We start from the raw sequence: 19,686 nt of genomic DNA, 5'->3' as shown, positions 1-19,686 counted from the left end.
ACCTCCCCTCCCTCCCACCCCCCATCAACCCTCACTTTGTTCTCAGTTTTTAAGAGTCTCTTATGCTTCGGCTCTCTCTCCCACTCTAACCTCTTTTTTTTTTTCCTTCATTTTTACTTATTTTTGAGAGAGACAGAGCATGAGCGGGGGAGGTGCACAGAGGGAGACACAGAATCCGAAGCAGGCTCCAGGCTCTGAGCTGTCAGCACAAAGCCCGACGTGGGGCTCGAACTCACAGAGTGTGAGATCATGACCTGAGCCGAAGTCGGACGCTCAACCGACCGAGCCACCCGGGCGCCCCGATCTCAGCGAATGTCTTGATCTCAGGGTCATGAGTTCAAGCCCCTCAACGGGCTCCTCGCCCATTGGGTTTACATAAAGCCTACTCAGGCAAAACACCAAAAAAAGGCCAACTCGACGTGCGTCCGTAGGTTCAGGCTTCTTCCCCTGGTGTCAAGCATCTTCTGGACAGTGAAGGGTGAATTTCAGCAGGGATCTGTCGTATTGACCAGTCATCACGCCATTTCGTTCAAATTCCTTGGTCTCCAGACCGGAGTCCTCCCTTTGAACGGAACCCGTAGCGATGTTCTGAGGTCTCCAAAACCTCAGTCATTTGCCATCTTGGGAGTCTCTCCTCAGTGGTCCCCGGGGGTGTCTGGAGGGGCTTGGAGCCCAAACTGAGCCCTGGGAAAATGGCGGAAGGCCTCAACACCCCCCACCCTGCCCCGTGCCCCGGAAAGGCCGAGGAGACCGCTGCTGTCCAGGCTCCAGTCACATCTTTGGTTTGGAAGTTACGGAACGCTGGTACAGCCGGATTATACCTTCATCGTGCAGCCGCTTCCAGAGCGTTCTCTCTAACTGGAAGTCGTGGTTGATGTAAAAGACTGTTTTTTTCCAGGACTTATCGTAGTAGTGATCGGAGAATTGCTCGTGGCCCTCGGTGATGAAGCCATAGGCACTCACCTACATGAAGGTCGGAAGAGAGAGAAGCCTGAAGTCGCTCGCTCTCGTGGTCTCTGTGTGTCGGGGGAGGGGGGCCGTATCCTGGCTCTAGCCCTAGGGCTCCGGACGCAGGCCCCTGGACGGACACTTACGGGGCCGCACTCCCCCGCCCTCCCGGCCGTCGTCCGGTGCTGGGCACGTCCAGGAACGGCCGGCAGCTGTTTCCCCAGGTGGCCCCGCTCTCGCTCCAGAATCTCACCTGGTCACAGAGCTGAAGGGCTGTGAGCAGGAGGAGGGCGCCGGTCGTGGGGCGGTAGATTCTCCAGTGCACAGTGTCCAGGGTCTTGGACCTCAGGAACCTGGGAAGTGCCCCGGCCCCGGGCTGTCAGGAGGCTGCAGGCCTGACAGGGGCCCGGGCCTCTCCACACGCCTCAGCTGCCCTCACCTGTTTTTCATGTACCGCAGCGAGTCGGGGTGCAGCAGCAGGTATCTGTCCCATGGCGGGTCTCCCTGGAAAGCCACCTGGGGCCTGTGCCTGTGGGCAGGAAGGGGTCATTCGCGCTCCGTTCTCTCGCCGCCTCCTGTGTGGGCCAAGTCAGGGCACCTGGTACCCCATCTCCAGGTGACAGCGGAGGCTGTCCCCACCCGCCCAACCCCCTTCAGAGCCGCTCCAGACACAGCTCCGCGGGGGGCCGGGGGGTGGGGAAGGAGGGGGGGCCGGGGGTACCTGAACCAGGAAAGGCTAGTCTTCACCAGGCTCTGATTGAGAAACATCGCCTCCAGCCACTCATAGTCTCGGGTGCCTTCCAGGAAATGCAGGTAGCGGACGTCCTGAGGACCAAGGACAGTGTGTGGTCCGAGTCCCGCCTTCAGGACCAGGTGCGGCCTGGCTCTGACTCCGGCCCGCCCCCTTGCTCTTTCCGGCTCTGTCTGGCCTTCGTCCGTGTTCTCGCCCCTCGTACGAGCAGACCCTGCACCGACCAGACCCCAGACCCAGGACACCCGGCTCCCTCTCTTGCCTCGTGCGCCCTCATTCAGATTCTGTGTGAGGCCGGGCCCGTCCCTCCTTGCTCACCTTCCCCAGAGGCACGTGCCGGAAACCCTGACCGTCCAAGGCCATAAGCGACTGGGTCAGGGAGAAGGCGGTGAAGCCGTAAAACGACGTCCGGGTGCCCACATCCTGTTCGTAGCCCTTAGTGACCGCTCCACTCAGTCTACACAGAAAGAGGCAGACGGAACCCGTGAGTGCAGGAGGGAGCGCACAGAGGTGGGGGGCGATGCACAGAAATGGTGGGGGGCGCGGCAGCTATGTGGGGAGTCTCCGGAGAGCCCAGGATTCCACCTTCCAGGTACAGGCAGAGAACGCCCGATGAGACCTCTCAGAAGAGCCCGTCTCTGTAGGAGGGAGTCCGGGCGGGAGCCCGGGGCCGGACCGCTTACCGGAAGACGTGATCATGGCTGTCTATCTCCTGGCCCACGTGAGAGTTGTTCAAGATGCCCCCGTTGCCCACCACGGCGCACGTGATGCACTGGGAACTCCCGGCGGGGAGACCGGCCAGGAGCAGCTGTTGCTGGGGCACCGGAGGGAAGCGGGTCACGACCTTCTGCACCACTGAAACAGGGGAGGTTCACGTTCAGTCCCCGGAGGGGCCCGGAGGCAGCCCATCATTTCTCCCGGGGCTGGCGGCCTCCAGGGAAGAGGCAGGCCAGAGGCAGAGGGCAGCTGCCGTGTGCTGTGGGCCCAGGCCCTCCCCGCGCCCCCCCCCCCCGGAAGACTTACACGAATAGTTGAGCTCCATGAACCCAAACGGTGGCGCAAAGTGCTCCAGACGGTCCCACTCACTCTGGTTGAAGTGGCTGGAGTCCAGGAAGAGGGTGAGGTTGGCCAGAAAGAGTGTCCGCAGCCAGGGTGACTTGGAGGCCTTGACCTTCACTGAGTCGGGGCAGGTCTACATGCAGGAAGGCGGGTCAGGCAGGGACAGGCCCCGGAAGGCCACGGCCAGGGACGGGGCTGGGGGCAGGGGCAGAAAGTGGGCCTGAGAGGTTGGAAGGCACTGCGGCTTCTGTGGTGTTCGGGGTGCAGATTTGGCTGTCTTGCTGCAGAGCGGGTAGATTCTCTGACCCTGCCCGGTGACCCTGCCCGGTGACCCTGCCCAGGCCTTCTGGGAGCTCCAGGGCAGGCCCGGGCCAGGATCTGGGCCTGCCTTCCCGTCCAGCCTCCAGCACTTTTGGAAAGAAGGATGGGGAGGGCACGGGGTGGGACCAGGCAGGGCCTGGGGGCGGAGCCCGGGAGGTCAGAGAGGTGGGGTGGCCTGTCTGTCTGCAGGGGCCTTCAGAGCAGGGAGCCAGAGGGAGGACTCACCGTCTGTAGGGCCCCCACGTCAAAGCTGTATTGTTCCTCGAAATCCCACCGGGGCTCAGACTTGAAGTTGGCGGCCCGCAGACTTCGGCTTCTCTGTGTGGTGCGGGCCTGGCGAGGGGTGGAGGGTGGCTTGGCCCGGGGTGTCTCCCGGCGGGGCATCACGGCCGAGGCCACTCCTTTCATTGACCCTGCTCCCCGGGTGGTCAGCGCCTCGGCCTGGCTTTCTGGCACAGGTGTCCTTGCCGTGGTGGCCGCTTTGGCCCGAGGCTTCGAGGGCACCGTCCTGGTGGCCGTGGGCTCCCCATTCTGGTCCTGCCTTCCTTTGGTTGTCCTCACGTCCTGACTCCTCAGTGACAGTGCCTCTGAGGCCACTCCCCCATCCCGTGCCCTCGGGGGCCGCGTGTCCAGCACGGTGTCCTTCCTCTTTCGACCCCTCGGTGGGGCCGGCCCAGTCGAGGTGGCCCCACCGGTCTCTTCTCTGATGTCCCCCTTGGCAGGGAGGGCTGTGGCCTGGGCCGGGGGCACCTGCACGCTGTTCCCTCGCACGGACGATGATGCAGGAGCCGCTGTCCTTCCTTCCCGTGGGGGAGCCTGCCGTGCAGACTTGTGTGGCGACCCTGAAGATCTCTCCTCGTCATCCATGTGCTGACGCCTAGGGACGGATGTGCCCTTTGATTAAGGTCCAGGATCGTATCAACAGGTTGAAGCATAAATGGTATTTCTTTTTGTGCCTCGGGTAGACTTCAGACCGGTTTCCGCGAGACATGAGTATCGCCATCTATGCCCCAAATTAAGCTGTTGGCGTTGGGTCTGGAAACTTACCCGTGACCTCTAAATAGCAGGCGGTGGTGGCTTGGAGTTTGTTATGGGAACTGGCGTCAGGAGTGCCGCTGACAAGGCTGACCTTGGACAGCGCCCTCTCTGCGCTGGCTCCGGGAGGACTGTGACTCCGCCCTGTTACTAATATCTGTAGGATGCTATTGACCTTTTCTCCTTTTTTTAAATTTTACTTTTTTTTAAATGCTTGTTTATTTTTGAGAGAGAGAGAAAGAGAGAGACAGTGTGAGCGGGGAAGGGAGGGGAGAGAGAGAGGGAGACACAGAATGCTGAAGTAGGCTCTAGGCTCTGAGCTGTCAGTACAGAGCCCGACGCGGGGCTCGAACCCACGAAGCGCGAGATCATGACCTGAGCCGAAGTCGGACGCTCAACCGACTGAGCCACCCAGGCGCCTCTCTTTTTTTTTTTTTTTTTTTTTTTTTAATGAAGGGTAGGTAACAAAGGTAACCTCGTTCATAAGGGAGTAGGAGAATATACATTCATGTCAAGACTATAGCTGCCATCCTTGATCGAAAGATCGGCCTGAAATATTTACTTCAACCCCCTGCCTAACAACAAGCTTGCCTGTTGGCATTGTTGGGAAAAAATCTCGGTACTCAGCAAGTGTTCACTCGTCAAGAGCCCCCATCTCACGTTAGATGCCGGACATCCCGGATGCGAGGTGTGTTTCCCAGCCACCTGCAAGGGGAACCCTAGTGAAGACACATTTGTGTGATTACGGTACAGAACATGTCTCACCCCGGGCGGGGGGCACGCGAGCTTGGTGGGCACGAGGGAAGGGTCTGTGCCTGGGCAGGAGATGGTCCCAAGTGGGTAGACAGAACCGGATTATTATCTGCATTGTAGGTCCGACTAAGGAGTTTGGACTTCATCGTTGGTCTTCTTGTCCGGGAGGAGCTACTGAAGAATTTCAGGGGGGAGAGGGGGGTGGGGAGGGTGCCGAAGCAAGGGGGTGGGGGCCCATAAGCTGAATTCCACTGCACGGTGCTTGGTCTAGCGGTGGGAGAAGATACATTCAGGGTGCCTGGTCTGGCTTGGGGCACTCAAGGGTTTTGACTCCAAGGGTTACGTTTAGTTTCTTTTCATTCTCTTCTTTTGTGTGAGGCCGTCAAAAGTATCACTTAATTTATGCAAATTAGCGTCGGGTGTTCTGAGAAAAGCGCGGGTCCTCCGCTCAGCGCGGTTCTGTAATTGGACTTTGAGGTGGGGTCTCTGTGCTCACAGGTTTTGGGGGGCGATTCCTGGGAGGCTTGGGAGAAAGAATCATCCTCTCTGGTGACCTAGCCATCATCCTACTGGATTTCCAGGTGTCCTTAACTCCTGCTCTTTACCCTGATGTCCTGGGCCTCCCTGGCTCATCGTGGTCACTCTTGTCCCAGGCAGCTCCCTTGTGTCTGCTCTCATTCTTCTTCCAAGTCCCGTATCACAGACTCACTGAGGCCACAGAGAGAGAAGAGAGAGCATGACAGGTGCAGCCAGCCAGACCCGAGTGGGAGTTTGCCAGCATGACTGGGAGAAATCTTCACCCCCCCCCCCGGCCCTCGGTTTTCTTATCTGTAAAATGGGCTGCTGCCTTTTGCCTCTGAGAGAAGTCAGCTGTGGGCGTTGACTCACAGCCCGTGTTTAGCATCTGGCACAAAACACCTGCTCAGCCAATAACACCCGCCCTTCTCTCCCCGACCGCGGGGCTTCATTCATTCTTGATTTGTCGTGTGCAAGTTGGGGCGGGGGGAGGGTCTCCTGAGTCCGGTGTCCCAATCCCCTGGTTGCAGCTTTGACTTCTGCCCGCCTCCCAACTCCACCGCCCGTAGTTTGTTCTTTTATTCAGCCACGACTTTTGAGCGTCTCCTATGAACGCTGGGCTGGTTACTGGAGCCTGGGTGACGAGCTCAACCAGGTCTGGTCCTGCCCCCACGGAGCCCAGGATATATGGGGGACCACAGATCATCACAGATAAAATGCCAAGTCGTAACTCGGAGGTGTGCCGGGGAAATGGGTGATCGTGATGAGCCACGGGAGGTAGCCTGACCCAAGCTCTGTGTCCGTGACAACGTGAATGCTAAACCCCTACGTGGCATCGAATTGGGCGTGTTTTGGGTTGTAGTCGTTCAACGAGATGTCAGCTCTGCCCTAGATCGCAGGCTCCGAGGGGGCAGAAATCACTCCAAGCAGCCCTTACTGCAAAGCCCCCCCGGGGTGGTGCCATATCACATCAGTGCTTTCGAAAGGCTTTCTTTTAAACATTTTTTTTTAACGTTTATTTATTTTTGAGAGACAGAGCGTGAGCGGGGGAGGGGCAGAGAGAGAGGGAGACGCAGAATCCGAAGCAGGCTCCGGGCTCTGAGCTGACAGCACAGAGCCTGACATGGGGCTCCAACCCACGGACCGTGAAATCATGACCTGAGCCAAAGTCGGATGCTCAACCGACCGAGCCACCCAGGCGCCCCTTGCAAGGCTTTCTGAGCCCCCCGGGAAATGGATTTAAACAAACGTGGGAGAGAATTTGAAATATGTACTCGCAGAAGAACATCTCATTCAACAGCTGTTCACTGTCTCCGTGCAACGTGCTTTGTGGGTCCCAGGAATACAAATTTGAACAAGGCACAGACCTCGAACCCACAGAAAACACAGTCACTGTTGTTACAGGTGGAAGACAGAGGAGACTTTGATCCCTAGACCAATAGAGGGCTGGCCCAAGGTGGTACGAGCAATAAGGAGATTACCCATGTTAATCCTTCCTCGTGTGGGGCCTCCCTCTGCATTGTGGCCGTGTTTCCTGCTTCCTGCGCCCCAGGGAAGAATGCTTGTTCAAGTGCTCCAAGAAGGACACTCTCTGTTCTGACATTCAAACTTCTCTGGAGGCTGTTAGGAAAGGCTGGCAGTGGGGGTCCTTCCTCCTGGGAACACTTACACATTGTTACCTGGGCTCAAATGCCCCTGCCTTTGTTTTATGGCTCAGAGAAGGGACTCGAACGAGAGCTATCCCAGCCCAGAAAGGAGAGAAAGGCCGCGAGGCAGGGCTGGGCTGTGACACGGAACAGCCTGGAAAAGATAGTAGCCTTCAAGGTTTGAAGCCTTTATTCTTTTTTTGTTTTCCATTTTTAACTAAAAAAAAAGGGGGGGGAAGGGGTGGGGAGATTTATCATAAGGAGAGAAAACATCTTGAGCCCAAGGCCAGGACATGGTTGGGGCTCTAGAAGGTTCTGGAACCTGGAATCTCTCTTTGAGGCCTGTCCCTGTTCCTACCTATCCTGTTTCCCTCTCTGCTCCTCAGCCCGCATGGAGGATGGCAGCCCCGAGTCACCTGCCCCAGGGACTCTTGACTCTCATTCTGTCTCACTTGGGTCCCTTCTCCATCCCTGGCCACATGGTAAGTGACACGGGTCTCATGGCAAGTGGCCTCCTGGGGTCCACCCTGTGCACGGGAGGAAGACAGTCTCAAGAGAAAGAGGGGGTTATTGGCTCATGAGCTGGGCAGACACCCCTAAAGTATCCATTCTGAAAGAGGACCATCCACGCGGAGTGGAAAAGCTGAGATAGTTCAGAACATACACTTGATGGATTTGGGCCACCTTTGTTTCATAGAAAGGTTTGAGGCCTTGAGATTCACTCCTTCCCTTAAAAAAATTTTTTTTTAAATGTTTATTTATTCTTGAGACAGAGAGAGACAGAGCATGAACAGGGGAGGGGCAGAGAGAGAGGGAGACACAGAATCCCAAGCAGGGTCCAGGCTCCGAGCTGTCAGCACAGAGCCTGACGCGGGGCTCGAACTCACAGACCGCAAGATCATGACCTGAGCTGAAGCTGGACGCTCAACTGACTGAGCCACCCAGGCACCCCAATTTTATTATTTTTTTAATGTTTATTTATTTTTGAGAGAGAGAGAGAGAGAGAGAGAGAAAGAGCACGAGTGGGGGAGGGGCAGAGAGTGAGAGGGAGACACAGAATCCCAAGCAGGCTCCAGGCTCCGAGCTGTCAGCACAGAGCCCGACAGGGGGCTCGAGCTCAGAGCCGTGAGATCATGACCTGAGCCGAAGTCAGATGCTTAACCGACTGAGCCACCCAGGCACCCCTTCTCCCCTTTAATGTCACAACTGAGCTGAAGCCCCAGGCTCGGGGCACAGGCGAAGGCCTAGGTGTTAGCTCTCATGGCAAACAGCTCTCGTCACTCAGCCTTGAACCTCGGATTCACCTCCACCCGCATTTCCCATGCCCAAACCGCAAGAGGCATCTAGAAGTTTCCCTTCCAAACTGCGAGCACCTTTGCGTGGCTGTGATCGGGGAGCTGGTGTGGCAGGGCGGTGGGCGTGCAGCCCAGACAGCTGGCCCTCTGCCTCGTGGTCACGCCAGCCCCTAAAGAGGGGGCACCAGGCACTCCTTCCTGCAGCCCCTTCCAGAAGCGGGAGCCCCAGGGCCCCGTGCAGGGCTGTCTGCCTGCGATGCTGGCAGATTACTGATGACTCTTTTAAGTTTTACACGGAGTTGCAGCAGTGACCCAGGTACTGACAAAATTATGTAATTAAGTTCCATTTCAATTCCCTATAATTAAACACAACTATGATTGCTAGGAATGTGGGTGTTTTACGTAGGCATTTCCTTCTGTTCCTGCCTGGTATTTACTGAATGCTCAAATTCCTTCCGACCATATGGTGAATGCCCTGCATTCGGTCTTGTCCAGATCCTATGTGATCCTGAATGTAAACACCATGGGCAAGGCCAGGGCGGGGGGAGGGGCGGGGGGTGGTGAAGGAGGGGACCCTGTTTTCTGTTAAGGGTTCCGGGGGACAGGCAAGTCATTTACGGATCGCATCCAAGCAAAAAGCAATTCCATATCCAATTCTGATCTCCCGGGGAGGTAAAAACGTAAAATGTTGCACTTTAAAAATAGATTTATCAGCGGGGATCACATAGCTCTAGTCAATATGTGAAACGGATACGGAAGAATAATGGTCTGACATCTTCTTCCCTCCAAATTCTGAACTACGCAACACTCAGGGGGACCTGGAAGCAAAGAGGTTCAAGGTTTCTTTGTCCTTGGCGCCATGAAACAACGGTTGGCAAGCGTGCGATAGCACAGTGGATCCTTGAATGGTGTGTGGGTTGGGGGGGCGCCAGCCCACACACAGTCGAAAATCTGCGTGTAACTTTTGACTCCCCCCGGACTCAACTCCTAATAGTCTGCTGGTGACTGGAATCCTTATCAAGAGCATGCACAAGTCAATCAACACATGTTTTGTGTGCTACGTGTATTGCATACGCGTTCCTCCAATCAAGTCAGCCAGAGAAGACAGAACGTCTTTCAGAAAATCCTAAGGAAAATAGAGGGTGCCTGGGTGGCTCAGTCGGTTAAGCGTCCGACTTTGGCTCAGGTCATGGTCTCGCGGTTCATGAGTTCAAGCCCCGCATCGGGCTCTGTGCTGACAGCTCGGAGCCTGCTTGGGATTCTCTCTCTCCCTTTCTTTCTCTCTCTGCCCCTCCCTCACTCGTGTATGCTCGCTTCCTCTCTCTCAAAAATAAATAAACTTTAAGAAATTAAAAAAAAAAAGATTCTTTTATCCAGGAAAAGAAAACATCTCAAAACACCTCCTTGATGATCTAGCAACTGCACATCTAGGTATTCATCCGAAGCAAACGAAAATGCTAGTCTGAGCGGCGCCTGGGTGGCTCAGTTGCTTAAGGGGCCGACTTTGGCTCAGGTCATGATCTCAGGGTTCGTGAGTTCAAGCCCTGCATTGGGCTCTGTGCAGACAGCTCAGAGCCTGGAGCCTGCTTCGGATTCTGGGATTCTGTGTCTCCCTCTCTCTGCCCCTCCCCACTTGTGCTCTGTCTCTCTCTCTCTCTCAAAAATAAATAAACATTAAAAAAATTAAAAAAAAAAAAGAAGAGAAAATGCTAGTCTGAGAAGACACACACACCCCTATGTTCATGGCAACATTACTCGCAACAGCGGAGATACGGAAGCGACCCAAGTGTCCATCGGTAGATGAATGGATAAAGACGCGGCCAATGTGTACATAATGGAGTTGCTCAGCCGTTAAAAAGAATGAGATCTTGCCATTTGCAGCAACGTGGATGGACCTGGGGGGTATTACACTAAGTGAAATGAGCCAAAGATCTTCCAGTAATAAATAAGACACGGGGGTGTGAAGTCCAAGCATCGGGAATATAGGATAATATCGTAACAACTTGGTATGGTGACAAGGGGTAACTAGCCTTATTGTGAGCATTTCATAATGTCTGTGAATATCGAATCATTATGTTGTGCACCTGAAACTGATATACAATTTCGTATATCAGTTATTCTTTAATAACCTCCCCCCCAAAGCAAAACCCTTTGATTTCCCTGAATAATTCTGGGCTGTGCCATTCAGTGGAGCAGATGCTGAAGAGGCTGCAGGCTAGGTGTGCCTGCCTTGTGATAAGTGGCTGGCCACATACAGGCCTCTAATCACGTCCTCACGACCCGGACCCCCTTCCCCGGAATCCCCACCATTAGCTTCTTCGCTCACTCTTTTATCTTGAGCCTCTTCAGGGTCACGCATCTGGTTCCCCCACCTGGGTTTTCATGATGCCTGCCTCTCCTTGGAAAGGGGAACCGACTGTAGGGTCCCCACAGTGTCTTTCCTCACCCCCTGCTGAGGACCCTCTGTGATGGGCGGCTCTCCCCTCCAGTACCTGATTTGTATTAAGCATTCAGGGGGACAGGCAAATCATTCAGGGATCGCATCCAAGCAAAAAGCAAATCCAACATCAAGTTCTAATCTATTGGAGGGGGGGTGGTTAAAAATATAAAATGTCGCACTTTTGGGGCGCCTGGGTGGCTCAGTCGGTTGAGCGTCGGGGTTCGGCTCAGATCATGATCTCACGGTTTGTGAGTTGGAGCCCCTGTGTCGGGCCCTGTGCTGACAGCTCAGATTCTGGGTCTCCCTCTCTCTCTGCCCCTCCCCTGCTCACACTCTGTCTTTCTTTCCTTCAAAAATAAATAAATATTCTTTAAAAATGTAAAGTAATTCAGTAACAGTAGGGCGCCTGGGTGGCTCCGTAGGTTAAGTGTCTGACTTCAGCTCAGGTCTTGATCTCAAGGTCTGTGAGTTCGAGTCCCGCGTCGGGCTCTGTGCTGACAGCTCAGAGCCTGGAATCTGCTTCAGATTCTGGGTCTCCCTTTCTCTCTGCCCCTCCCCGACTCACTCTCTCTCTCTCTCTCTCTGTCAAAAATAAACATTAAAAAAAAAAAAACAACAACTTATAACCCAGCCTGGAGCCTCCCCAACTCCCTTGGTGCCGGCCGACATAACTCTTTAGGGGCTCTGGTCTTCTCTGAGATGAAAACCAATCATTCTGCTTCCCCCTCCCCCAGACTTTGAAGTTTATTTCCCCCAGGAAATCCTGACACTTTCTTGCATGATTTACATTTTAGAACTTCACTTTGAATCTTTAGACGCGTCCACAAGTTGCTTCAGTCGCTAAAATCTCTACTTTGCCTTAATTCTCTTTATAGGCTCGAAAGAAAACACCCAGAAATCCGTATTCTATTGTGATTCCAAGTGTTCTCTTTTCAAATCAAAGCCAATTCTCTTATTTGTGTAGTTTCCGGCCAATTAAATCCTAATGGGGAACAACAGAAAGAGGGAGAAGAAGAGGAAACACATCTAAGCCACTGCTCCTAATGCTTCAGTAGCGGGATCCAATTTCCAAAGCTCTCCCCCAGCAGGGGAGCCCTGAGCCTTCTCTGGGATCCCATTCACCTCACTGAACTCACTGTGGCCCAGGGTGGGTGGGAGGCTGGTTTAAATGTTGGACGATTTCCCTCCCTGGGATCCACAAAAACAGACACAAGCCTACACCTCTCCCCAGACCCAGAGGCGTGAGTCTTGAGATTAGTTAAGGAAAGTAGGGAAGACCTTGAACGGGGAGGGTGGTGGGTGTGACCGAGGTCATTGTTGTGAGCAAGAATGGCAGGTATGTCTGGGTCAAGAATCACAGATACGAGATGAGACCCTGTGGCCCGGTGGCTGGGAAACGATCCTTGTGAACCAAGACTTTTTAAAGCAGAGTCTATGTTTATCCCCTGTGTCTGGTACCTAGCTTACCTCTCTTGGGGATAATCACAGAAAACTAACTTCCCGGCACTGGGCAAGAGGACAGCGGAGCTCACTGCGGTGGAAAGTCACCTGCTTGAGTTCCAGCCCGGCCACCAAGTGACCAGCTGTGGGATCTTGGGCAAGGTGCAGCACCCTGAGAGCCCCTGTTTCCTCATCCATTAAATGGGACTCTGTTTTCTTTTTTAAGAACTCCAAACTTACCTTTATTATGATATTTAGGGAAATATGTCATTAATGTTGAATGGCTACCGATGAGGCACTTACATTTTACTAAGATTTCATTTAAACTACCTCAAATCAAATAAGTTTAGCTCTCATTTTGCACATTATTGATAAAATGTATTGGCCTCTTTTGGTTTTGTTTTGTTTAAATTTTTTTTTAACGTTTATTTATTATTGAGAGAGAGAGAGAGAGAGCATGAGCAGGGGAGGGGCAGGGAGAGAGGAAGACACAGAATCTGAAGCAGGCCCCAGGCTCTGAGCTGTCAGCACAGACCCTGATGCCGGGCTCGAACCCACGAATTGCGGGATCATGACCTGCGCTGAAGTCAGACGCCTAACCAACTGAGACACCCAGGTGCCCCAGTAAGAACTTGAAAGTAGAGGACACCCTGAAAGACCTTAGAGGGAGGAGAAGATTTGGTGAAATAGATCAAATGTCTCAGAGAAGGACTTGTCTGTTTCCTCCCACCATCGCCCCCTCCCTAGAAAGTTTAGTCTGGGTGAAGAGGACGGAGAGGAGAGAGGGGCTCTGGGTCCCAAGTTCGGAGGGCTCCTGCGCCCTACTTGTCGTGTTCCTAGGGTCTAATAAGACCCCTGACAGACAATGGCTGACCCCTGAACCCAGGAAGACAGAACCGTAATTCCGACAACATCAGGAAATTCTCACACCTAAGCCAGGTGGACATGAAAAGGCCAAGAGGCAGGGACGACGGTTGTCTCCACGGCCACACAAGGGCTAAGAATCAGCCACCCCTACCCGGGCGCTGGCACGGCGTGGCCATCCGGGAGCCCTTGACATCATCCTGGGGAGGCGGCAGAGGAGGGAGGACGGTCCCGACATGAAGTTTCCCTGCAGCTCCATGAATGGGGGTCCAGGATCGGAAACCAGGAAGTTATAGAAAAGAAAGTTCTGTGTCTTAGACCAAAATAAGATAAAAAAGAGAATCCACAGAATTGTTGAAGACAAATTCATTCCAGACCAGGAAAACCAAGCAGGTAGAGACATGGTCTTAGCTGGTATCTACCTATCCAGGGGCACAATGGAGACTGGGACCAAATGAAGAAGATACGAGTAGTCCAATAACCCAGGTTTGAAATCATACAATTGTGTCCCAGTCCTTCCTCTCTTTGTTGCCAAATCCAGCCGATCTGAGTTATTCAGGCCTTTCTTCCGAACACCGTCCGCCCAGGGCTCTTGGGCCCTAAACCATTGCAACAGCCTCTACCCTAGCCCCCCACGGAGACCACCTTCCCCCCGCCGTCTGCCGTGCAATCTAGTAACCGAGGAATCTGCACAATGCACAAATGTATTCAAGTTACTCCGTTCCTGTAAAGCTTTTCCTAGCCGTGGAATCTAACTGTTGGTCCCTCAAGGGCCACGCATTCACTCTTTCATCAACAAGCGTTTAAAAACCACCTCGCAGGGGCGCCTGGGTGGCTCAGCCGGTTAAGCGTCCGGCTCTTGACTTCCTTTCAGGTCACGAGCACACTATTGGTGGGATCGAACCCCGAGTCAGACTTCTTCGCTGAGAGCTGGGATCCTGCTGCACATTCTCTCTCCCCCCCCCGCCCCTCCCCTGCTTGCGCTCCCCCCCCCCCCCGAAATAAATGAATTAACTTTAGAAACAAAAAATGAAAAAACACTGCTGAGGGACGGGGGTGGGGCTTGTGACACCAGCCTGGGTCGTGGCTTGGAGCACAGACTCCGGAGCTAGCTGGCCTGTGTCTGAACTTAAGTGACAAGGGTGACCTTGGTAGGGAAAGTTGCCTAACCGCTCTTATCTGTAAAAGAGGGGTGTTGCTGATAATAATATCTACCCAAAAGCCTTGATATGTGGTCAGTAATCATGGGTTCTGGAGACCAGTGCCTGGCATGCGGAGCCCCTATCAGCCTTGCTCACATTAGTCATCAGTCCCTTGAGGAACACGCCCCGCCCCCCCACCAGTGGCCCTGCTTCTGCACCATTCCTTCTGTTGCCTCCTTAGTGCGCGGTGTCCCCCCTGCTGCCATGTCGCCCAGCCCGCCAGCGCTCTGCAAATGCCACCAGGATGTTGTCCTCACCCTGCCCCCTGGATGTAATTACTCTTCTCAGTCTCTTCCCATAGCGCTCGTCACCTTGGACTTAAATCGGGGGGTGGGGGGGTATTTACCACTATTAATAATGTCACCCTCCCTCTCTTGCTTCTTGTGTGGCTCTCCCCTCCGTCGGACTTTTGAGTCTCCTGAGAATGAACGCATTCCGGGTAGTGGAGCCCAAATCCCGTGTTCACGTCTCTGTCTTGCTCCTTCCTGGCTGGGTGGGATTAGGCTTAACCTTTTGGAGTCTCATCTCCCTCATTTGTGTAAAAGAATAAAAACGCTGATCTTGGGCGACGATTGCGAAGATTGGAAATCACCCCCAGAAGAAAAAAAAAAAAAAGGGAAATAACCCCCAGAAAGCTCCTGAGCATAGGTGCGGGTCTGGGGAAATCTCCAGCTCTGAGATGATATTGAGGTGTCATTAACATGCAGACTGGGGAACAGGGACCTTCAGAAACCGCTGATCCTATACTTGGGTTGGCATTCTACGACTCCCTTTTATGTCTGATGTTACTGTCACCCTTTGCCCAGGCAGCACTGTGGGGCGAGGTGGGCCACCCCCACCCCCACCCCAACCCCGTCTCTATCTAACTGCACACGTGCCTCCCCTCCCCCCACTCTTCTTCAAAGTGTCCCCTGATTTTCCGCTTCTTCCTACCCCACCCCTCCCAGATCTTCTGCACCTTACGTTTCACTGCCTAAGTCTGCCAGGGAGAGCATTTGTCAGCCCCGGTCCTTCCCTTCACCACAGGATAATCGGCTGTCGAAGTCCCTCCCTTGGTTCCTGCCCTGGGTCAGGCCAAAGCGGTGACTCACACCTCCCTTCCGATCTATCCTGTTCCCTCCTGGCAGACCCATCGTTGCACAATCCTGCTTTGCTGAGGTCGCCTCCCTGCCTGAAAAGCCTCTTGCATCAACCCTCGGCCCCACCCTCCTGAAATGCCCTCCCTGGGCTCCCCAGAGCAAGCCCCTCATTTCTGCAAGGCGGATTCGGATTCGCCCGAGGCTCAGCCAAGAGGACACTTCTGCAGGTTGGCCTCCTTGTTTATGCTATCCTCCCCACAAGCCTTTTCCAAGCCCTCCCTGCCTCCGAGGTCCTTCTTCTCAACGAAGCTTTCAACAGACACACAACCTTTCCTCCAGGGACCTCTGGCTCAAGGCGCTCAGTCTCTGCGGTTGATTGGCAGTGTAGTAAGGAGAGACTTTCACTGAGAAGTCTCAGTGTGTGGCCCTTTCCCTATCTCTGATGCCTAGGGCAGATTTACTCACTTCACAGTCACCTTTGATGATTCAAACTCCGTCCACACACAAAACAAAACAAAACAATTACAGAAAAGATTTAAAAAAACAAAGCAAAACACCTAAACCCCAAATTCAGTCTCATCCATTTAGAATTCCAGGTGTCCCGCCTCCCCCAGAGACCCAGGCTTGGCAGGGGTGAGGCTGGAGGGGTGGGGGAGGTGGGGGCAGCTAGAATCCCTGGTCAGGCACAGAGTAGACCTTCCCTTCCTTCTGAAGGCCTAGCTCTCCTGTATTATTACTCAAGTCTGGGAAGAGTGGGGAGCACTTGGTGTCCCCGCTCGCACTGAGGTTCCAGTGGCTTCTGTCTGCTGACGTGGTGCTCTCGGTAGGGTCAGTAAGTGTGGCTTCCCTGGGGCAGCGCTCTCCTTTGCATTGAGGATCCCCTCATGAATGCCCCTGACAGTATTCGGGGTCCCCAAACGCTCCTCTGGAGTGGATGTCCCTTTACTTGGCCCCAGCGGGTGACTGGGGGGTTCTGGGGCCGTGATCCCTCCTGGCACCACAGGAGTGCTGACCTGCCGTCCACAGCTTCCTGGGCTCTGAAGGCCCAGGCCAGAGCCTTCTTCCCATGTACATTACACCATGGACAATTCCCACCACCTTCCGCCTTCAGAAATCTCTAGACCAGAAACAGGCACCAGTCTGCTTATATCTCCCCCTAACTCCAGGACATGTGACATCGGCTGGGGAAGGAGACCAGGCATCCGGGTCACTATGAGTGACTCCTGCAGCCCACTCCTACCCCAACGTGTCTCTCCAGGGACACTGTAATCCTCTGACCTTGTCTCCTTCCCTGGGCTTCTTTTATTTTGTACAAACTTTCTTTAATGTTTACTTATTTATGAGAGAGAGAGAGAGAGACAGAGCACAAGCCAGGGGAGGGGCAGAGAGAGAGGGAGACACAGAATCCAAAGCAGGCTCCAGGCCCTGGACTGTCAGCACAGAGCCAGACGTGGGGCTCGAACCAACGAACCGTGAGATCATGGACTGAGCCAAAGTCGGATGTTGAACCAACTGAGCCACCCAGGCGCCCCTCCCTCCCCGGTCTTCTTGTTTAAGCCAGATTGCGTTGGGTTTTTGTCACTTGTGGCCAAAAGAGTTCAGCCTATGCAAACCCAGATTCACACCGTGCACAAAAATAGGCTTCAGGTAGGTTAACGATTTAAGCTTCAAGAAAAAAAAGTACAAAAATATTAGTAGACAATATAGAAGGCAATGGGAAGGGGAGGAACAATAAGATAAAAACGGAGGGAGGCAAACCATAAGAGACTCTTAAATACAGAGAACAAACTGAGGGTTGCTGGAGGGGAGGTGGGTGGGGGGATGGGCTAAATGGGCGATGGGCATTAAGGAGGGCACTCGCTGGGATGAGCACTTGTAAGTGATGAACCACTGGGTTGTACTCCTGAACCTAAGTCTGCACTGTGTGTTCACTAATGTATATATATTCACTAATGTATTTATATGTATACATCACTATATATATATGGCAATTTATAAAATTTTGAGGTGGGACAGACTTTCCCCCAAATTGCACAAAGTCCAGTGGCCATAAAGGAAATGATAAATAGATTTCACCTACATAAGAAGGAGTTGTGTCACGTGAGATAGCATAAACAAGGCAATAAAAACAAACATCAGCCTGAAGAAAACATTTCAAGTATTGTTACATCTACGATAGAAAAGGGTTAATATCCCTAATACACAAAAAAACTCCTATCTCCTATCGTTAAATAAAAGAGAAATAATTTCGCTTCCTTTTTTGGGGGGTGGGGAAGCAAGAGATATGACCCAGTCATTCCCTAGAAAAAGACAAGCGGCGGTGACAGCTGGCTGACTTAGAAAAAATGCAAACGGTCAGCACACGTCAGAGGATCCTCAAATTCACGGTGGCCTGAGAAGTGCAAAGTCAAAAGAGAAACATATTTTCACCTCTCAGTTTCTAGAAACTTCAAAAGCATTAGTGATCTAGTGTGGTGACCGAGGAGAGAGTCAACGTTCACACCTGTTACGGTAGCCTTTTCAGAGTTGATGTGATGGCGTCTGATGGGACTAGATTTGTATGTAAGGATGAACTTGGGGGCCAGAATTAAGCGAAGGGAGGGGTTCTTTTCTTTCCTTTTCTTTTCTTTTTTCTTTTCTTTTCGTTTTTTTGGGGGGAGAGGTCATTTTCTGACAAACTCCACGGGGAGAGTGTGATTTTGAAGTGCATGGAATCAGGGCGCCTGGGTGGCTCAGTCGGTTAAGCGGTTGACTTCGGCTCAGGTCACGATCTCGCGGTCCGTGAGTTCGAGCCCCACGTCGGGCTCTGTGCTGACCGCTCAGAGCCTGGAGCCTGTTTCGGAATCTGGGTCTCCCTCTCTCTGACCCTCCCCCATTCAAGCTCTGTCTCTCTCTGTCTCAAAAATAAATAAAAAAACGTTAAAAAAAATAAAATTTGAAGTGCATGGAATCCACGGGGTAAATCTTGTACTTTAGGACACAGCGAATGGCATGTAAGAACTCACCCCCAAGCTGCTATTATCATTCACGGTCCCAGAGGGGGAAGGCATTTTCTGTCTATACCTTCCGGAGACCCAGACTCCTCGTTCTCAGACTCCTGCCCACGTTTCCCCTCTACCAGCCCCAAGGCATCCGGACCCCTTGGTTTTCCCACCCCTGACACCTGCTTGTCCCCCAGAGGCCCCCTGGGATCTTGCTTGCCAGTGTTTCTTGACAACATCCCTGACCCCCGCCTACCCCCGTGTGGGTGCAGCAGGTTCCCCAGGCTTCCCTGGACGAGAGGCTTTCAAGTTTCCTCTAATAAGTTCTGAGGCATTGGGAAAGGGGCCAGAACCTTACCTGAAAGGTTTCGTATCGGGTTCCTTAACGAAGGAGGGCAGGACAAAGAATAAGGAGATCAACACGGCCAAAAGCAAGAGCCATTGGACAGCTTGGTCCAGACGACTGGGTCTCCGCAGGCAGGTCCTCATGGTGGTGGCCTGGGTGCTGCGAGAAAGTTCTGCATATCCTGGAGCTTTGATGTGGACCGCAGGTAGTTTAAGGGCTTAGGGCTCCTGGCCAGGGAGTGCACGCCGTTTGTCTTGACGGTGAACCACTCTGGTAGGCACGGAGTCTATCAGTGTCTGCGAGCGAAAGGAGGAGCTGCCTTCCCTGCTTTGTGGAGGCTTATAAGCTGGCGTGGCTCGAAGGAAGAGAAACTCCTTTTGTTCAAACAAGTTTGCTTTCCTTTTCTTTGTCGCTGAAGCCAATTTCTGCATGTAGAACTTTATGAGAAACATGCACACGTCACAGGGAACCTCGCTTTTATCAGGTTCCAAACCCTTGGGGACCCTGGACAAGTGCAGACGCTGGGAGAGCCTTGAACGGCCCCCAAGTTCAACATGACCTTTATAAGGAAGGTACAGGGAATCTGGTTGGCTTTAAGACCTTCCAGCAGTCTCTCCTAAAAGAACGTTCTGCAGCCGTAGACCAGAGCTGCGAGAACATCTCATTTGCAAACTGTTCAGGGTCGTAGCTCTCAGTCCTGGGTGCGCATTAGAATCACTTGGGAGCTTTGCTACATCCAATGCCCAGACTGCAACCCCCACCAACGAAGCCGGAACCCCCAGGGGTGGCTCTTCTCCCAGGCAGGGGTATTTTTTTGAGTTCCCCCAGGTGATCCCGACACGCGGCCAAGTCGAGAACCGCTGATTTACCGTCAGTCGGCTCAACCTTCCCGGCTTCTCATGCGGAGTCATGGCCGTGACAGCAACGAGTGGTGTGGGTGCAGGCGAGAGCTCTGAGCCAGGCACTCTGAACGGTGCGCACGTGGGACCGCCCTCACAGACACCCGAGCC

General features: G+C 53.5%; 1 protein-coding gene across 1 annotated transcript; it reads right to left on the bottom strand.

The window, feature by feature from the left end:
* Window positions 1–292: 292 nt before the first annotated feature.
* Window positions 293–19,179, bottom strand: ST6GALNAC1 (ST6 N-acetylgalactosaminide alpha-2,6-sialyltransferase 1). The gene is made up of 9 exons (XM_047081321.1): window positions 18,689–19,179; window positions 3,305–3,956; window positions 2,723–2,891; window positions 2,383–2,554; window positions 2,018–2,156; window positions 1,670–1,773; window positions 1,388–1,477; window positions 1,202–1,301; window positions 293–963 (listed from the first exon to the last, which is right to left on the bottom strand). Exons 1-9 carry the CDS (start codon window positions 18,817–18,819, stop codon window positions 772–774), a joined length of 1,749 nt encoding a protein of 582 aa, XP_046937277.1. The 5' UTR covers window positions 18,820–19,179; the 3' UTR covers window positions 293–771.
* Between the last annotated feature and the right edge of the window lie 507 nt (window positions 19,180–19,686).

The sequence above is a fragment of the Lynx rufus genome, unplaced genomic scaffold (assembly GCF_022079265.1).
Source record: "Lynx rufus isolate CCGP_SWC_20201006 ecotype Redwood Valley unplaced genomic scaffold, mLynRuf1.p SCAF_18, whole genome shotgun sequence".
Classification (NCBI taxonomy): domain Eukaryota; kingdom Metazoa; phylum Chordata; class Mammalia; order Carnivora; family Felidae; genus Lynx; species Lynx rufus.
The sequence above is the reverse complement of the archived record's forward strand: the minus strand, read 5'-3'. Positions and strand labels throughout refer to the sequence as shown.